This window comes from Phyllobates terribilis, unplaced genomic scaffold (assembly GCF_046119375.1).
Source record: "Phyllobates terribilis strain yellow unplaced genomic scaffold, ASM4611937v1 Scaffold_1__5_contigs__length_1240528914, whole genome shotgun sequence".
Taxonomy (NCBI): Eukaryota; Metazoa; Chordata; class Amphibia; order Anura; family Dendrobatidae; genus Phyllobates; species Phyllobates terribilis.
The window spans coordinates 97,319,873-97,339,501 of record NW_027362761.1 but is presented as its reverse complement, the minus strand read 5'-3'; the positions used below and the strand labels follow the sequence as shown (position 1 = coordinate 97,339,501).

The 19,629-nt window shown below is 46.2% G+C and overlaps 1 protein-coding gene across 1 annotated transcript in view; it reads left to right on the top strand.

Moving 5' to 3' along the window:
* The window catches only part of LOC141211541 (prostaglandin reductase 1-like), a 109,775-nt gene that overhangs the window by 59,452 nt on the left and 30,694 nt on the right, over positions 1-19,629 (top strand). The window contains exons 5-6 of the mRNA XM_073664835.1: positions 7,046-7,163; positions 10,487-10,642. Of these exons, the coding sequence (XP_073520936.1) occupies positions 7,046-7,163; positions 10,487-10,642 (274 nt within the window). The remainder of the gene's footprint in view (positions 1-7,045; positions 7,164-10,486; positions 10,643-19,629) is intronic.

The following is a 19,629-nucleotide window of genomic DNA, read 5'->3' as shown; positions in this document are numbered from 1 at the left end:
TGGAGATACAGTAGAGGGAAAACAATCAGGTGGGAAGGTGACCTGTAATGATTCACTTGTAGTTTGGAGTTGTTGATTAACCAGGCTGAAATTTGTGTTCTAGTTGTTTTGCACTGTATTTGGTATTGAATATACAACTGTTAATGAATCACCTGTATCTGATTTTCATTTCAATTCATAAATTGCATTCAGTTACTAAAAGGTAAAGATCTAATGCTCTGTTGACTTGCTAAGCTTGATCTCCTTTTGCACTTTAAATAATAACACATAAAAGAAATATAAGACAGGATAAATGGTATGGTTTTAACAAGTACACGGATGCAACTGCTCAGACAATGAGGAGACAGTGGTACTTAAAACAACAACTATTTATACGATTAACACAATCAAAGGGGTGCCTTTGATTGTGTGCTGAGTACTGTCTTTCAGTACCTGTTTAACTTGAGTCTACAATCACAGAGGGTACCAGTCTTATGGAAGACTTCCTGCCTGGTTCCGGTTCCCAAGACTACTTTCCCAACATCCCTAAACGACTATCGCCCTTTAGCCTTAAAATCACATGCTATGAAGTCCTTTGAAAGATTAATGCTTGCTTACTTGAGTCCGAGGGTTTCTGACCCAGTACAGTTTGCTTACTAGCATAGATTGGGGGTGTTGTTATGTCTCTGTTACACTGTTACATACATACTGTATGGCAGCGCTAGTCATCATAATGGGGGATACTCGCTGCCCCGGGTAAATTAAGCACACGTGCAATGTCCTTCTGGTATTTTCTCAATACAGCAGTTTATTATGTTATCATAAACCGCTGTTCACACACATGATGTCCATCTTAGTTTGTAATCGGCATGTTTACACACTTAACATCCGGGAGTCTGTCAAATAGCAGACAGGCCCAATTGGCCCAGGTCACAGCCTTCAGCAAGGTAATACTATAGCAATGTCCATAACACAGTCCATGTAGCAAAGTGCATTACCTTTGCCGGGTTTAGTTGCTGCAGTCCCTTTAATCCGCCACCACTGTGGCTTTGTGGCTTCCCAGGTAGGGGTCTCTAGCCATCGTCCCGTCTAAGGCTACTGGAATGTTTCACTCACACACATCCAGTCTGCGCCTTTCCGGACTCTTCACCAAGCCTCTGCCTTCCAAGGCCACTAGCATCCACTCACAGGATCCAGTCTCAGCCTTTCAGGCTGCCAGGCTTCACTCAGCCTCACTAGGCAGAACGGTGTCCCACACACATGGGGAACAGGCCTCATGTCTCTCACACCGAACACACCTTTCTCAAATTACCAGGGTTTATATATCCTGTGCACACACACATACATACTGACAGGACCTTAACTGTGTGCATAAGGACCTGTGTGATGTCACGGTCATGTGACCAGTCAGTTAAAGGGGAAGGTACATGGTCAGGTAAAACACATCCTGGACCATTTACAGTAATGCTAGCAAGCTGCTGCATTACATATCCCTCCCCTCTGTTCAAACTTGTGGGGTTGAACACATAATATACACAATCACCTCATATCCCACAGCTCATACAGAGACCATGTACTTGTCAATTGCGCTGTTCAGCCCCTGGAATATTAGTCAATGACATTAGCCCATTCCTTAGGGACCTACCATTTATCACTGTCACTGACTTCGTCAGGTCACCTTTCCGGGTCGTAACCTTGTCAGGTCTCCCCCGCTCCCAGCGGTCAGTCATAATCTTGTCAGACCTCCCCCGCTCCCAGCGGTCAGTCATACAGCGGTGTGACTCACATGCCCTGGTATCTAAGGTCCGGTTCGACTCCGTACTGTCCCGTCCTCTATGGGGTCGTTTGTATGGGCTGCTCAAACCTGAGTTACTGGAGGTCTCACTACCTCTAATCCCACGCCCACTACTCTCAGGACATCTTGAAAGGTCCCTAACTCCAGCTGTAGCTGTTCTGTTTTTTAGGGGGCCCTTTCTCTGTCGGGTCTTACTATTTCTAGACGGCTTCCATCTTCTGCTGCTCAGATGATGCTGTCTATCTACTCGCAGTCTAGCGAGATTCAATTGTTCTACCTCCTGCAGTAGGTCACTCGGTACTCAATCAGCATGCGTATATATTCTAGGCTTTCTTCTGTTCCTACAGCGAAGGACACCATGGCGTCTTCGTCTGGTATCCAGTCCTGATGAACACGTGGACTGCTTACTTTCACCACACCAGACTTCTTGACCATCATCTGCATGGCTCGACCGCTTCTCCCAATGAGCTTCCTCACCAGAACATGAGGCACCCGGATGACCTCTTCACGCATACTGTGAGCTTTGCCAATGCATATCACTTAGGATCGCCACCCTCTTCATTGTGACTTCGGTCATGGACAGAACCACCAGCTGTTTAGCTTCGGAGGTCAAGTACACCTTACAGGCTCCCACAGCCTTCTTAAACTCTTCATGCATGGACTCACGGGTGCATTCTTCCCTCAAATCCTTGGGTACATCTATGAGGCATTTGTACCAAGACGTTTCGGACTCACCAGTAGTTTCCAGACGATCAACCAGCTCAGGGTTCAGGGACAACTGACTTTCAGCTTCTTCCCCCTGTATGCTTACCCTGAGCTGACTCACAGCTACAAATTCACGAATTTTCGTCTTGACCACTTCCACTTCATATTTATCTTCTGTTACCCTGCTCTTAGCTCTCCTCAGGTCCACCTTCTCATGGTATAAGGGAGTGAGTACAACGTGTTTGCCCTTTTCCTTCTCCAAGGAGGCCTCACTCACAGAGTGATACTTTGTCAGGCGACTTTTGAGCCCGGAAACCTCTTCCTCTAGTTCCGTCACTCGCCTCTCAGCGGCCCGTCTCTGAAGCTCTTCCTGCTTCAACTGCTCTTTTAACAGTAGAGTTCTCTCAGACCTCTCTTGCTTCAAATGGGCCTGAAGCAATTCCTTGAGCTCTCTGATCTCGGCTCTTACTTCCACTGAATCATCCAAGCTCGCATCACTCGAGGAGGTATCTGCTTCATACCTCTCCTCACCAGCGGCCAACTCCTGGCCCTGGTCTGTGGCTTCTCCGATGGACTCCTCCATCTTTTTCCGCTCAGCTTCCATCTTGCTGACTGTTTCTTTAAGGCACGTCTCCGCCCTCTGGAGAGTTTCACAGGACATCTGTAGCTCCTTCACCTGAGCTTCCAGACCTAGGGTCTTTCCACGGAGATAATCATTCTCCTCACGGGTCTCTTGCAGAGTGGTCTCACCCACTTGGTGCACTTGCTCTGCACCCGCCTTATCCTCCTCTAGTTTTTCTTTTACCTTGAGGAGATCCTCTTAATCTCTCTTAAGTTGTTGCAGTTCCATACCGAACTTTTCATCACACTCCTTCTTGGAGTCACACAGCTCCTGGTTGAACTGTTCACGCAATCGTTCTAGGTTTTGTTCACGCCCAGCAACTTCATGCTGCAGCGCCTCTTTGAGGGCAGACAGCTCTAACTGTACCAGGGAGAAGCGATCTTTCACCTCGCATAACTCATCTTCACATACCGCTTTGTCAATCTGTAATTGAAAAACCTCCTCCTTGATTTTGCGGCGGTCCTCCTTAATTCCGTAGAACATTTCCTTCCAATGGTTAATTTCCGCGTTGCTTCCCTCCATGTCTCGCTGCCAGTTCCTCATAACCTGGTATATTTTCTGCTGCTCAGACTCCAGGTTCAGCTGGTCTGAGGACACGTTCCCCAGGTTTTCACATAACTGCTGCACGTCAATCTGACACTGCGGCCTGATAGGCTCCAGCTCTTGGTCATGACTGGCCGCCTCCCCTTTCAGGGCTGTCGGATGCTGACTCGTCAGTCTCAGTACCGTACCGGAGGTTGCTACTGGCAACATCATCTCCTCTTCTACCTCTAAAGGAGGATCCACACTTGAAGCATAGGCACACAGTACTATATTCTCTTTATTTTCATTTTCAGGGAGTACTACCGGAGCAACCTTTTTGTGGCCCTTGCGCCGTCGACGACGAGAGGGGGACTCTCTCCCCTCGTCTAGCCCCTCCTGACTGAACTCACTTTTTATTTTCATAGCGTCACAGTCAGCTACTGGGTCTGTGTCACTCCTCATGGTGTTGTGGACTAACAGGTCACCTCCCACTTTGACGTCACCCCCTTCTACTGGAGTTACCCCGTTATCAACGGTCACATTGTCATTTTTAGGAGGTACCAACCCACAACCAGTAACAATTTCCAGTTTTCTGCAGTCCACACTCTTGTGAAAATTCGCCCCTTTTTTTGTCTCCGCCCCCTTTTTAACAACCACACCGGCAGGGTAATTTTTACACAAAAAATCAGCAGTAGTCTTAGGACTCAGTTCACAACATCTCTTACCACCTCCCCGGGCACTCTGGGACAACACTGGCGCCCCCGGAGAGTCCATAGAATGGTCCACTGCCGCCATTACATATGGTGCCCACAGCTCCTGCAGTTCCTGCACCATTTCCAGTAAAAGTTTCCCAAATACCTGCTCCGGTCCCAACCGGCCCTTCAACCGCTCAATAGCTCCAGACAGATCTGCTGCTTTTCTCACAGCCATCGCGGTACGCTGTTCACACTAGAACTTCACCGCTCTCCCGGAAAAATATTCGTGGCCCCGCCAAGTCACCGCAAACCAGGTTTGAGTGCGACGATAATCTTCGCAACCCCGCCGAGTTGCCGCAAGATGCTTTAAACTTCGTGAGACCCGCTGAGCCACAGCAAACCAGGTTTGAGTGCGACGCCAATCTTCGCAACCCCGCAAGATGCTTTATCCACACTCGTCGTCCTGTGCCATTGACGCTAGCAACCGGGCTGTCGTTGCCCGCATCCTCGAACCATATGTACGGCAGCGCTAGTCATCATAATGGGGGATACTCGCTGCCCCGGTCATGTGACCAGTCAGTTAAAGGGGAAGGTACATGGTCAGGTAAAACACATCCTGGACCATTTACAGTAATGCTAGCAAGCTGCTGCATTACAATACATACTGTTACATACAGTACATTCATTTATAGATAATGATTGAACCACTGTACATGCAATGTTCTTTGACTTCTCCAGTGCGTTCAGTACCTTACAGCCACTCTTACTATGCAAAAAGATGACTGATATGAAGGTGGGGGAGGTGATGAGAAATTGGATAACGGACTACCTGTCAGACAGGTCACAGATTGTACAGATGGGATCGGTTGTGTCTGGCAGATTATAGAGCAGTGTAGGTGCCCCTGAGGGAATGGTGCTTTCGTCCTTTCTTTTCAAGCAGCAGATTTTCAGTATAAATCTGATTTTTGCCACCTCCAAAAATTCTCGGATGACTCTGTGGTAGTCGGATGCATTAGTGGGCCGGGGTGAGAAGGAATATAGGAGAGTGGTGTTGGATTTTGTGGATTGGTGCCAGGCTAACTATTTACAACTAAACATAAAGAATACTAAGGAGCTGGTGGTGAACTATAGCAGGAGAAAGATGGACTGTTCACCTGTCACTATTGCTGGTCAGGAAGTGGAGCAGGTCGAGATTTATAAATATTTGGGGGTCCACTTGGACAGCAAACTGGACTGGAGGTGCCATACAGTGAAGATTTACAAGAATGGGATGAGTAAATTGTACTTCCTATGGAAGCTATGGTCGTCCAATGTGTGCAGCAAAATGTTAGAAATGTTCTACCAGTCCGTAGTGGCAAGTGCCATCTTTCTCAGAATCATATGCTTGGGAAGTAGTGTGCGGGTGTCTGATGCTAATAAGCTAAATAAGCTTATCAACAAGGCAAACTTCGCTGTTCGCCGCATCTTGGCACTTTTGAGGAGGTACTGGAGGAAAGAATTCAAAAGAAGTGTTAGGCAATAATGGGCAATAACGCACACCCATTATATGAGCAGTTTATGAGGCAGAGGAGTACCTTCAGTAACCGTCTAATCCTACTAAGGTGTAAGAAGGAAAGATACAGGAAACTGTTCGTGCCAACTGCTATGGGAATGTACAACAACTACCTAAGTGTAAAATTCTCCAAGTGACTGGTGTATTATTGGCGTCCTAATTATATATTATACTGACCGGTCATGAATAGGAATGTATGAGATTATTCATGAAAATTCTACTGTTATGTTGTAATTCATGTCTATGTTCTGCTGCTGTGATACTGTAGTTTCCCTTGGGATCAATAAACTATATTGTATCATATTGTATCATAATATCAGGGGATAGCACAAACAGTGAAAATGAAACAAGTTATGTTACAAGAAGAATACAGTAATTCAGATGAAAAGGATATTGACACAATGCTTTTTACACACTATCGTTCTATTATTACCTTTAAATAACTGTTATTGCCAATGATGTCTTAGTTCTAATACCTCAACCTAAAGGGCATCACTGTGACTACTGGGTCCGTCACCGTTGTCACTCATGAGTCAGCACGAAACATAACACAAGCCCAAACTGGAGTCGACGATGCTGCCCACTAGGCTGCAAGTCCCGGATTGGTGAATTACTCCATACACTAGTCACACTGGCCACCTTCATTCCCTGAAACACGGCCCCCGTCTCCACTTTGAACCATACCTCTACACTGGATGCAACAGCTCACACGAAAGTCCCTACGCTGCGGCCTAGTTGTCTCTCTCTCTTTCCTGGTTTTGCTTGCTTGGCTCAGCTCTTCCGGCTTTGGTCTCTCTCAAATCTTTACTCGAATCTGGTCTCTCGTAATGTTGGATATAAGCCAGTTCGCTGTACTGCATGTCCATCCTGCTACAGGTTCGGGCGCAAACTCCTCCCTTTCACTGCCTTCCTGGGCCTTTTATAGTTACTAATTGCGCCACAGCCATTACCTCACCTGCTGTCTCCTCCAATCTTTTCCTTGAGGGAACATGCACTTCACTCTTGAGTTCCTACTAATGCAATTCTTTCGGCTTTCGCTTTCTCTATCGTCTTTGACCAGCAGATGGCCGAGTTCACTTGCAGTCACTCTATTAGGCATTAACTGTGTGCCTCTTCTCATTTGTCTATCTCCTTATATTGGCACAAAATAATTGAAGAATTATTCTGCTTTACAGTTTAACTGCATATTTTGGCTTAAAAGAGATCTGCTTTGCAAAAAAAGGTGAAATTGTTTTGGTTAATGGAGCCGCTGGGGCTGTTGGATCAATAGTTGGGCAGATCGCAAAAATTATGGTGAGTACAATCTCCATGAGGATAAAAATCGTTGCCTTCATATTTTTATTATTATTCCATTTTATGTATTTTATATTATTTTTAGCCACTTGAGGTAAAGACTAGTGTTTCTTACTAGAAGTGTTGTAGGCCTTGAAATCCTCTCTATTTTGCTACATATTTATTTAACCTCTATGTACTCTTAAGGGCCAGACTGGGACAAAAAAGTCACTCTGGCACACAAACTAGACCAGGCCAGCCCATGAAAAATATCTACTCCCCCAACTATAGCTGTGTTCAACTTCAGCTTTATCAAGTTTTATTTTACTTTGTAAAGCCCATCATTCCATCATTAACCAAAATATGTATATATTTACAATAGATCATAGTGAATATGAAAAAAATGGTGTTAAACTGACACAAAGAAATTCTCTATTTGTAGGCAATTGTTGCCTACAAACAATCATTCTATAAAAAATCACCACACACTGTCTTCTGATGCTAAAAGCCATTAGGTCCCAGTGTAGCTGTCTATTACAACTGAAGAAGAGACCAGACACAAGAAGGGTATTATTCAGTGATATCTAATGGATAAATCTAGTAGATAACAACCAAGTCCCCAAACACTTTTATGCATGTAAAATAACAAGCACAGATAGTACTCATCTTCTCCAACAAAGGATCTAAGCAATTGCCCTGGTCTCTGTGTTTTAGCGGCAGTGATGTCACAACCACTACGCACATCAATGCTGCAGCCAATCGCTGAGCTCAGCGATCGACTGCAGCATGCTGCACTTTTCATTACAGCAAAAATGACAGCACTTACATTGCCATCACCCACACTGGAATCATAACACACATACTAAACATAAATCACAGATGCCTCTCACAGCCAGGAATTATATTGCATATACCACTCACACTCTGGACATGTGCATAGCATGCCACTCATACCTAGCTCAGACTACTCACACACTTAATATGTAGGCTATGTGCCTACGATGCAGAAATGCTGCGGATTTTTCCTGACCGTTTCTGCTTCTCACTGGCAGAAAAAATGCATGCGGATTGTACATGTGGATTGTACACGCGGATTGTACATGCGTTTTTCCTGCCAGGGACATGCGGATGTGAAGCGTTCATCACTTGCATTTCCGCATGCAGGTTGATAAGCGCTTTCCAATCGATTTTAGCATCACTTGGAAAGTGCTTGACAACTTGGTCACACTATATAAATCCTTGCAAACAGCATGGATTTATATAGTGTGACCGAAAGAATGGTAAAAAATAAAAATATACTTCCCTTCTGATGGCCCCCAGTGTCCTTATCCGATCCGTCCAGTGTCTCGCGGTGGTCTAAAAGGACCTTCCATGATGTCATTTAGTCATGTGATGGGTCACACGACCGCGACGTCGGCGGTCGTGTGACCCGTCACATGACTAAATGACGTCATGGCAGGTCCTTTTAGACCATCGCGAGACACTGGACGGATCGCTATGAAGACCGCGGGCCATCAGAAGGTAAGTATAATGTATACTTCTTATTTTATTCTTTTTTTTACAGGTTCTATGGTACCCGGGTCTGGAGGAGAGTCTCCACTTCTCCAGACCCGGGTACCATCCGCACATTGAACCGCATGATATCCGCATGTGCACATGTAGTGATGTGGATATCATGCGATTCAATGCAAGTCAATGGCATCGAAAACGCCGCAATTACGCAAAATAATTGGTAGTGCTGCGTTTTTTTCCGCAATGATAATCCGCAGCGGAAATATCCTCAGTATGTACACAGCACAAGCAGATTATCATTGGGGAACATGGCAGACCTTCTACCAAGCGTTTTTTAAGCGTTTCTGCAGCAGAATTGCCACTGCGGAAACGCTTAAAAACGCATAGTGCGCACACAGCCATATAGGTAGACGCAGGGGTCAGCAATCTACAGCACTCCAGCCATTGTGAAACTACAACTCCCATAATCAGTGGCTATCAGGCTGGTGTTATGGCATGTAGGGAGTTATAGTTTCACAACAACTTAAGTGCTGAAGGTTGCTGACCTTTGGGATACGACACTCACACACTGGATATATTTTGCATGTAAAAATTAGAGACCTCTCCATTCTTTGTACGTGGGAAAACCTGCAAAATCGGCAGTGTATCAAATACTTATTTTCCCCATTATATATAACATACGGCACTCACACACTGTATATATACCAAGCACTGATATCACTAATACATTAGATATATGATACACACATATCAATCATTTAGGCAGGCCATGGACAATTTGTGCCTGACACTCCATTCAAGCAGTGAATTAAAGGAGTACACAGTACACCTTTTTCCCAGTAGACTTTGTCCACTTCCGCCATGATTTAGGTCATTTACACCCTTACATCCTGATTCACTGTGAGCTCCCCCACACCTTAGGGCCCCTATGTTCCCAGGATGCTTACTCTGTATGCTGCTTGCTGCATATGCATCAGCACCTGAGTACACTGGTGGGCTTACAGTGAATGTGCTGAGCAATTATCTCCCCACTAACTTCAGGGAAATGTAAAACAAATAATTATGAAATTTACCAAATGCAGCCCATTGTGCAGTACAGCCCACTGGAAATTTGCCCAGCAAGGCAGAGTGCCAGTTCAGGCCTGACCCTCCTCCCTTTACACTCCTTCAACCCCTAAAAAGACTAATTATTTTGCCCCACCTCCCAGTACCACATTTATCTTTAGTCTTTGTGGTAGTACATTTCCTCAAATCACACTTCTTAATAATTTATGTCCTGTTTATTATTTCGTTTAGAAACTCCTTTTTTGTATACCCTATTATTCTGAGTTAACAGGGATCTCCTCACAGCTAATGCTATGTGAAAGGAGCCTAACGATTAGGTAATCACGTAATATCCTAATCTTTGATAATGTACTATATATAGATTTAAAAATTAAGGTTTTTTTTATGCAATTTATAGTGATTTTGGTGTATATTTTTAAGATATCAATAAAAAACTGAGTACGTTTGTGGAAATTTCACACCAAAAGTAATAAACTACAAAACACTTTAATAAACTACATTTACGTATTGTAAATCATCTGGAAAGACTTGAGAATATGTTGTTGCGTTTTAATTCCTTATTTTAGATTTGTTCTGGATTTTCCCATTGATTGAAATAACACAACTGTGAGCCATTTTCTACCACGCTTCTGGGCTTGGGTAGGATAGAGCAATTTGAGTTCTGTTCCTACCCTCTCAGTGGCTCTTCAGTAAATGACTACATTCACTTTATCAAATACTGTAACTGGTTAATACTGTTACTAGCTGAAATGTGCTATTTATCTCAGGGTTGTAAGGTGGTCGGTTCAGCTGGCTCAGATGACAAAGTTCAATATCTGAAAGATATCGGGTTTGATGAAGCCTTCAACTACAAGACAGTGGGCCCGCTGGAGGAGGCATTAAAGAAGGCATCCCCTGAGGGCTATGACTGCTTCTTTGAGAATGTAAGAATTTTGTTATTATTATTAGTTAATTGCCATAATTTTTCCAATGTAGGACAGCCCAACTAAAGCCTTCATAACATCCTGATGCACTTTCTAATAAAATTCAAGTAACAATAAAATGTTATAGAGGTAATCTGTCAGCAGGTTTTTTCTATGTAATCAGAGAGCCACATGATACAGGGGCAGAGACCCTGATTCCAGTGATGTATCACTTACTGGGCTGCTTGGTGTAGTTTTGATAGAATCCCTGTTTTCTCTGCTGTAGATGTAGCAGTTCTCTGAATGCTGAGCTGTGTATAACTCCGCCCACACCACTGATTGGCAGCTTCCTCTGTACATTGTACATTGTCAGCAAGCTGACAGTCAGTGGTGTGGATGGGGTTATATAGATCAGTCTGAATGGCTTGCACGCAACCTAGTCATTGTAGCATCGGCGTCTCTGCCCCGTTCTAGGCAGAGACGCCGTCCCTCTCACCTCCCCGCTCCTGGCGCGGCATCCTCCAGCGCTTCTCTCCCCGCTGCTTCCGGCACGCGCTCCTTCCCCGGCAGTGTGCTTAGGGCGCGCGCGCGCTCCCCCTCTCTTAAAGGGACCGCGCGCGCCGTCCTAAGGAGTCCCCGGCCAATTGCCGGAGGACCTTCCATATAAAAGGCACCTCCTCCAAAATGGAGGTGCCCGAGCAATGTTGTAGCACTGTTCACTACTCTGCTTCAGCCCTCAGGTCCCGTTGCCAGTTACCTGCCAGATACCTGCCAGATTCCTGCCAGTCTGCTGTCTAATTCCTGCCTGATATCCTGCTACCTGCCTGCTAGCCTGAGGTCCGACGGTCTGTCTTCCAACTCCTGTCAGTCTGTCTAAGGACCAGCTTGCCCGCTCACCTGGGAGCGCACATCTTCTACCTGCCTGCTTGTCTGAGGTCCGACGGTCTGCCTTCCAACTCCTGTCAGTCTGTCTAAGGACCAGCTTGCCTGCTCACCTGGGAGCGCTCATCTGCTGCCTGTCTGCTAGCCTACCAGGAGGCTCTGCCGTCATGTGCTGTGACCACCCGCCTGTCCAGAGACTCCTGCCCGCTCACCTGGGAGCGCTCATCTGCTACCTGTCTGTTGGTCTTCCTGGAGGCTCCGCCGTCACATGCTGTGACCACCCGTTTATCCAGAGACTCTCGCCTGCTCACCTGGGAGCCCACGTCTATCATCTGCCGCCACAGGTCGTACCAATCCTTTACCCAGAGACTGCCCCGGTCACTTGCCGTGACCTCCTGCCCGTTCATCCAGAGACTGCCCCGGTCACTTGCTGTGACCTCCTGTCCGTTCATTCTGAGACTGTCCCGGTCACCTGCTGTGACTGCCTGCCCGTCTACCCTGGTCGCCACCCGCTCCCTTACAAGGACCGCCCCCTTGTATAGTAGCTCAGAGGTTCCGCCTCCCAGACCCGTTACAGTCATGCAGTGATAATCTCCTGCTGATAAAACACTGACTGCCCCTACATTATACTGCTCTCAGATTAACCCCTTAATAACATCTGACGTACTAATACGCGTCTGTGCCCTGGGACTTAAGAGCCAGACCCGTATTAGTACGTCATCGCGATCGCGCGCGCACACAGGCTGTGCGGGCGCGATCGCCGCCGAGTGTCAGCTGATTGTCACAGCTGACACCCGGTACTATGTGCAGGGAGCGGTCCTGCACCGCTCCCAGCACATTAACCCCCGCGATGCTGCGATCGAAGTCGATCACGGCATTGCGGGGGCAAGGGGAGGTGATCGGCGATACTCACCTCCTCTTCCGGCTTCCAGCGCAGTCTGCAAAGGCTTCCCGGGTGTTGCCATGACGACCCGATGTCGTCATGACAACATCCGGGTCACCAGAGAGCAGGAAGATTGCTTGGACATGCGCAGTGCATCTCCAAGCAATCTTAACACTGTGCACTTCTGACAGCCTTCATGGCATAGGGATGGTGCTCCAAAAAAAAAAAAAAAAAAACGAAGCAAAAAACAATGCTTTATCACCATACCGCCAAACAAAAAGTGGAATAACACGCGATCAAAAAGACGCATATAAATAAAAATGATACCGCTGAAAACGTCATCTCGTCCCGCAAAAAACAAGCTGCCATACAGCTCCATCAGCCGAAAAATAAAAAAGTTATAGCTCTCAGAATAAAGCGATACTAAAAAATATTTTTTTTCTATAAAATAGCTTTTATTGTGTATAAGCGCCAAAACATAGAAAAATGATACAAATGTGGTACTGCTGTAAACCTACTGACCCGAAGAATAAAGCTACCTCATCAATTTTACCACACGCGGAACAGAATAAAAAAAAAAAAAAAAAACAATTCCTGAATTGTTGGTTTTTGTTTATTCTGCCTCCCAAAAATCGGAATAGACAGCGATCAAAATATGTCACGTGCCTGAAAATGGCACCAATAACAACGTCAAGTCATCCCGCAAAAAACGAGCCATCACATGACTGTCTGCCAAAATCTGGAAAAATTATAGCTCTCAAAATATGGCGATGCAAAAACTAGATTTTACAAAAAATGCGTCTTTTAGTGTGTGACAGCTGTCAGTCATAAAAACCCCATATGATTCTGGCATTGCTGTAATCACACCAACCCGAAGAATAAAGTCGTCTAATCACTTATACCGCACAAGGAACGGCGTCAAAAATAAACTCTTGGGTTAGGATTGGGCTAGGGTTAGGGCTGGGTTTGGGGCTAGGGTTGTGCTGGGGCTAGGGTTGTGCTGGGGCTAGGGTTGTGCTGGGGCTAGGGTTGTGCTAGGGTTAGGGCTGGGGTTGGGATTTTTTTCAAAAGTAAGAAAAAAAGATGACGATATGGCGACTAGTGTTGAGAGCAAGTGCTCGCTACTTGAGTTTGCATCGGGTGCTCTGGTATGCATTGAGTATCGTGGGTATTTGAGTGACATGCTCGAGTCTCTGCCCCATATGCTTCGCGGCCAAAAAACTTTACGGGGATTGCCTGCCATGCATGAGCGATCCCCGCATGTTTTTTTTTGGGTGTCTAATAACCGTGAAACATGCGGAGCAGGGACTCGAGCATGTCACTCGAGCACACGCTGTACATGGTGCATACCTGAGTACCCGATGCAAACTCAAGTAGCGAGCACTTGCCCTCAAGAATAATGACAACTTATTCAATATGATGACCTAATGTAAACAAATTCTGTGCCGTACCTCTGGGTTCAAAATGTTCACTATACACCTTAATAAAATCCTTGAGGGGTATAGTTTCCAAAATGGGGACACTTGTGGAGGAGCTCCACTGTTTAGGCACATCACGGGCTCTCCAAACGCGACATGGTATCCGCTAACAAATTGAATGGAAAATCGTCTCAAATTGTTAGCGGACACCACATTGAGTTTGGAGAGCCCCTCTGTGCCCAAACTTTGGAGCTCCCCCACAAGTGACCCCATTTTGGAAACTAGACCCCCCAAGGCACCTTTCTAGATGCATAGTGAGCACTTGGAACCCCCAGGTGCTTCACAAATTGATTCGTAATAATGAAAAAGTGAAAAAAAAAACACTTTTTCATTTTTATGAATCAATTTGTGAAGCACCTGGGGTTCCAAGTGCTCACTATGCATCTAGATAGGTGCCTTGGGGGGTCTAGTTTCCAAAATGGGGTCACTTGTGGGGGAGCTCCAATGTTTGGGCACACAGGGACTCTCCAAATGCAACATGATATCCGCTAACAAATTGTCGGCTCAAATTGTTAGCGGATATCATGTTGCATTTGGAGAGTCCCTGTGTGCCCAAACATTGGAGCTCCCCCACAAGTGACCCCATTTTGGAAACTAGACCCCCCAAGGCACCTATCTAGATGCATAGTGAGCACTTGGAACCCCAGGTCCTTCACAAATTGATTCATAAAAATGAAAAAGTGTTTTTTTTTTCACTTTTTCATTATTACGAATCAATTTGTGAAGCACCTGGAGGTTCCAAGTGCTCACTATGCATCTAGAAAGGTGCCTTGGGTGGTCTAGTTTCCAAAATGGGGTCACTTGTGGGGGAGCTCCAAAGTTTGGGCACAGAGGGGCTCTCCAAACGCAATGTGGTGTCCGCTAACAATTTGAGCCGATTTTCCATTCAATTTGTTAGCGGATACCATGTTGCATTTAGAGAGTCCCTGTGTGCCCAAACATTGGAGCTCCCCCAGAAGTGACCCCATTTTGGAAACTAGACCCCCCAAGGCACCTATCTATATGCATAGTGAGCACTTGTAACCCCTAGGTGCTTCACAAATTGATTCGTAAAAATGAAAAAGTGTTTTTTTTTCACTTTTTCATTTTTACGAATCAATTTGTGAAGCACCTGGGGGTTCCAAGTGCTCACTATGCATCTAGAAAGGTGCCTTGGGGGGTCTAGTTTCCAAAATGGGGTCACTTGTGGGGGAGCTCCAAAGTTTGGGCACAGAGGGGCTCTCCAAACGCAATGTGGTGTCCGCTAACAATTTGAGCCGATTTTCCATTCAATTTGTTAGCGGATACCATGTTGTATTTAGAGAGTCCCTGTGTGCCCAAACATTGGAGCTCCCTCAGAAGTGACCCCATTTTGGAAACTAGACCCCCCAAGGCACCTATCTAGATGCATAGTGAGCACTTGGAACCCCTAGGTGCTTCACAAATTGATTCGTAAAAATGAAAAAGTGTTTTTTTTTTCACTTTTTCATTTTTACGAATCAATTTGTGAAGCACCTGGGGGTTCCAAGTGCTCACTATGCATCTATAAAGGTGCCTTGGGGGGTCTAGTTTCCAAAATGGGGTCACTTGTGGGGGAGCTCCAAAGTTTGGGCACACAGGGGCTCTCCAAACACAGCATGGCGTCCGCTAATTATTCAAGCAAATTTTACAATCAAAAAGTCAAATGGCGCTCCTTCCCTTCCGAGCCCTGCCGTGCGCCCAAACAGTGTTTCTTCCCCAAATATTGGGTATCTGCGTGCCCAGGGGAAATTGCACAAAAAATTTTGGGGACCATTTTTTCTTGTTACCCCAGTGAAAATAAAAAAAATTGGGTCTAAAGTAACATTTTTGTGAAAAAAGTTAAATGTTCATTTTTTTCTTCTACATTCAAAAAATTCCTGTGAAGCACCTGAAGGGTTAATAAAGTTCTTGAATGTGGTTTTGAGCACCTTGAGGGGTGCAGTTTTTAGAATGGTGTCACTTTTGTGTATTTTCTGTCATAAAGACCTCTCCAAGTGACTTCAAATGTGATGTGGTCCCTAAAAAATGGTTTTATAAATTTTGTTGGAAAAATGAGAAATAGCTGGTCAACGTTTAACCCTTATAGCTCCCTAACAAAAAAAAATTTTGGTTCCAAAATTGTGCTGATGTAAAGTAGACATGCGGGAAATGTTATTTATTAACTCTTTTGTGTGACATATCGCTCTGATTTCAGGGCTTAAAAATTCAAATTTTGAAAATTGCAAAATTTTCAAAATTTTCGCCAAATTTCCATTTTTTTTACAAATAAACGCAAGTGATATCGAAGAAATTTTTCCACAATCATGAAGTACAATATGTCACGAAAAAACATTCTCAGAATCAGGGGGATCCGTTGAAGCGTTCCAGAGTAATTACCTCATAAAGTGACAGTGGTCAGAATTGTAAAAATTGGCCCTGTCATTAACGTGCAAACCACCCGCGGGGCTTAAGGGGTTAAATAGCATAAATGTGGTGACACATTTCCTTTAAAACAGATAGTATAATGGAGGAATGTATTATTATTGCATATTGTAAGTTTTATCTTCACTTATATTTGGTTAACATGTTAATAAGGAGTCATTTTTAGATAGGAATTACAAAATATGTCATATATTTGCATGGTGATATGCACAATTCTCTGACCTTGCCTTTCCCATTTCATGAACCTTTTACCACTTTGTGTTGTGTACACCATGAAAATATTGTTAAAGAAATTTCTGACTTATTAGGAAAAATAGCAAAAAGAAGAACTTTCTATAATTATTGTAGCGCTGCTGCCAGCGTCCCTGCTTTCTGTCCCCTTCTCCCCCATGCAGGGACGCCGGCTTACTCACCGTCCTGACCCTCAGCGGGGTCCCCGGCATGCTCCTGCTCCCTTGTTCCTGTGTGTGCGCCGCAGTCCCGACAGAGCGTCTAATGTGCGCGTGCGTGAGCTTACTCATTCTTAAAGGGGTAGCACGCTCATTATGCTAAATGCCCTCAACTATTTGCTGAGAGGCATTTAGCATAAGTAGTAGGCATGCAAGATGGCTCTCAGCCAATAGCTGTGAGGCATCTTGTATAAAAGCATCTCTCTCCCCTAGGGAGGCCAAGCAACGACTTGAATCATTAGTTAGTAAGGTGTACTGCTGGTGAGTTGTGGGGTCCCCTGGTCCCGGTGTGGCCAGAATCCTGTACCCAAATCCTGTACCTGAATCCCTTGTCCTGGAGTGGTCAGAGTCCTGAGTCCATAGTCTCCTGGTCTTGTGGTGGTCAGAGTCCTGAGTTCATAGTCCCCTGGTCCTGCAGTGGCCAGAGTCCTGAGTCCGTAGTCCCCTGGTCCCGGTGTGGCCAGTGTCCTGTACCCGAATCCCTGGTCCTGGAGTTGCCAGTCCTGTGTCTGAAGGCACCTGGTCCTGGAGTGGCCAGTGCCTGAACCCTCGTCACCTGGTCCTGGAGCAGCCAGTGCCTGAACCTTAAACACTGGTCCCCTGGTCCCGGTGTGGCCAGAATCCTGTACCCAAATCCTGTACCCAAATCACTGGTCCTGGAGTGGTCAGAGTCCTGAATCCATAGTCTCCTGGTCCTGAGGTGGCCAGAGTCCTGAGTCCATAGTCCCCTGGTCCTGTACCCGAATCCCTGGTCCTGGAGTTACCAGTCCTGTGTCTGAAGGCACCTGGTCCTGGAGTGGCCAGTGCCTGCATCCTCGTCCCCTAGGCCTGGAGCGTCAGATCCTGAACCCTCATTCCCTGGTCATGGAGCAGCCAGTACCTGTACATTGTCCCCTAGTCCTGGTGTGACCAGCACTGTCCCTGAAGTTCCTGTCCCATGGTCCTGGTGCAGCCAGTCCTGCTCCCGAAGTCTTCTGGTCCTGTTGTGGCCAGTATCTGAACATTCCCCTATCTAAGTCTCCATGTCAGTGCTCCTGGATTGTATCTACTGAGTCTGAACGGAACCCTAATCAGTGTCAGGTAACCTGGAACTCTAGGAACACTAGAGACTAAGAAGGGAAGGGACTATGTGAAAATGTTTCGAGTTGTAAAGGAAATGTTCATAAGACTGTGTACACCACTATCGCTTGTATATATCCTCTACCAAGTTCAGTGAAAAGTTCATTTTTGGATGGTGGTCTCCCGCATTGAACTGTGGAACATCTGGTCCTGGCAAACCCGCAACATTGGTTACATGCGGCCTGCACGGGTGTAGCCCCTTCCCAGCACAAGTCCACACACCCAGCCAGGACCCCCACTTTCATGTAACGTGCCGTGGCATAAGAGATGAGTACCTCGTCCATGACGTGCCCAGGTGATGGGGACGACTCGGCGCCCGGGCCTTGTTGTTGCCTGATCTTGGGGGATGTCGCGGTGGCCGGCTCCCGGGCCCGTACCCTGGGGTCACTCTTAAAAGAAGGGGGAAGTTATATGGGATAGGGAATGTTCGTGACGCCACCTGTTGTGTCTGGTGAGGATCACCAGCGCTGCGACAGTCCTCTGAGGCCGGTGTCCAGGCAGCTTAGTTGGTGTGGCTTCCCACAGGTGGAGCGGGGCCTCAGGGCAGCATAAGTGTAGGGATGCAGGACAGAGGAGACCCAGCCGGGTCAGAGGAAGAATATGCACACACACAACAGTTCACTTCAGTACCTTTACGGGTGGTGTTTCCGGCACGGTCCAGGGTACTTCAGGGTGAAGGGTGCATATCAGGACTCTCCCCAGTGAGCAGGAGTGCGGCTTCCTGTTCCTTGCCTTTCCTTGATAAGTTTCTGACCTGCCTGGAGCTAGGCCTAACTTGGTCTCTGTCTTGCATCTGCTGACCTGGTGGTAGAGCCTTCTGTTGGAGATCACACTCCCTTGTCTCTTGGGCCTCCGTGACTCCTGACCCTGGTACGTAATCAGCTTTTGGTGTTCCTGGGACATATAGTTTGCCAGGGGTTCCGATTGTTTCTGCTGGATGTAAGGAATCCCTGCAGACGCGGACCCGGTGTCCGGTAAATGGTTTTGGGGTGAGCTGGTTAAGCTCCTCTGCCTCGCTACTCTTCACCGCTCTTTTGGCGTCAGCTCACTAACTCAAGCTCTCTGAGTCTGGACTGAACTGACTGAGCTCCACTGCCGGCTAGCTTCTGCAGGAGCTCCTCTCAACAGACTGACTGAAACTAAGACTCAGACTTCACTTCACTGCTAGACTGAGCTGCCTGGCTCCACCTTCCCTTTATATATCCCTAACAGGCTCCCTCTACTGGTCTGAGGTGGAAGGTGGAGGTGTATGAATGCTATGAGGGCCTCTTGTGGAGAAGTCCGTCCATGCACCCCTCTGGGATCTGTGGCACCAATGCGCAGGAGGGCGCCACATCCATACCGCCCAGACTCTATACATCTTTAGATTTTCTAGTCTACATTTCATCACCCTTTATTGACATATTTCCTTGCGTACAATGTGGCATGCCAGGCCATGCCCCTTTCAAGTGAAATCATGTCCCACTTTTTCGAACAAAGCTCAGAAAGCACATAATAAATATGGTGAAAGCCATGACATACACTTTTTTGGCACCTTAAATTCTGGTACATTTGTCTTGATAAATCTTCCATTGTGTGCAAAACTTTACATGAAGTGTCATCCATGTTGGCATGTAACATTTGTAAGAATGAAAAAATCACTATACTGAGCAAAGACTGTCCTGTAAAACCTTTACCAAATCTTTATTTTAACAAATGTGTTGGCGACATGATTGCATGGCACTCATAATAAATGAATGACAGGTTATTATTAGTGCAGTCTCCCTCACAGATGTC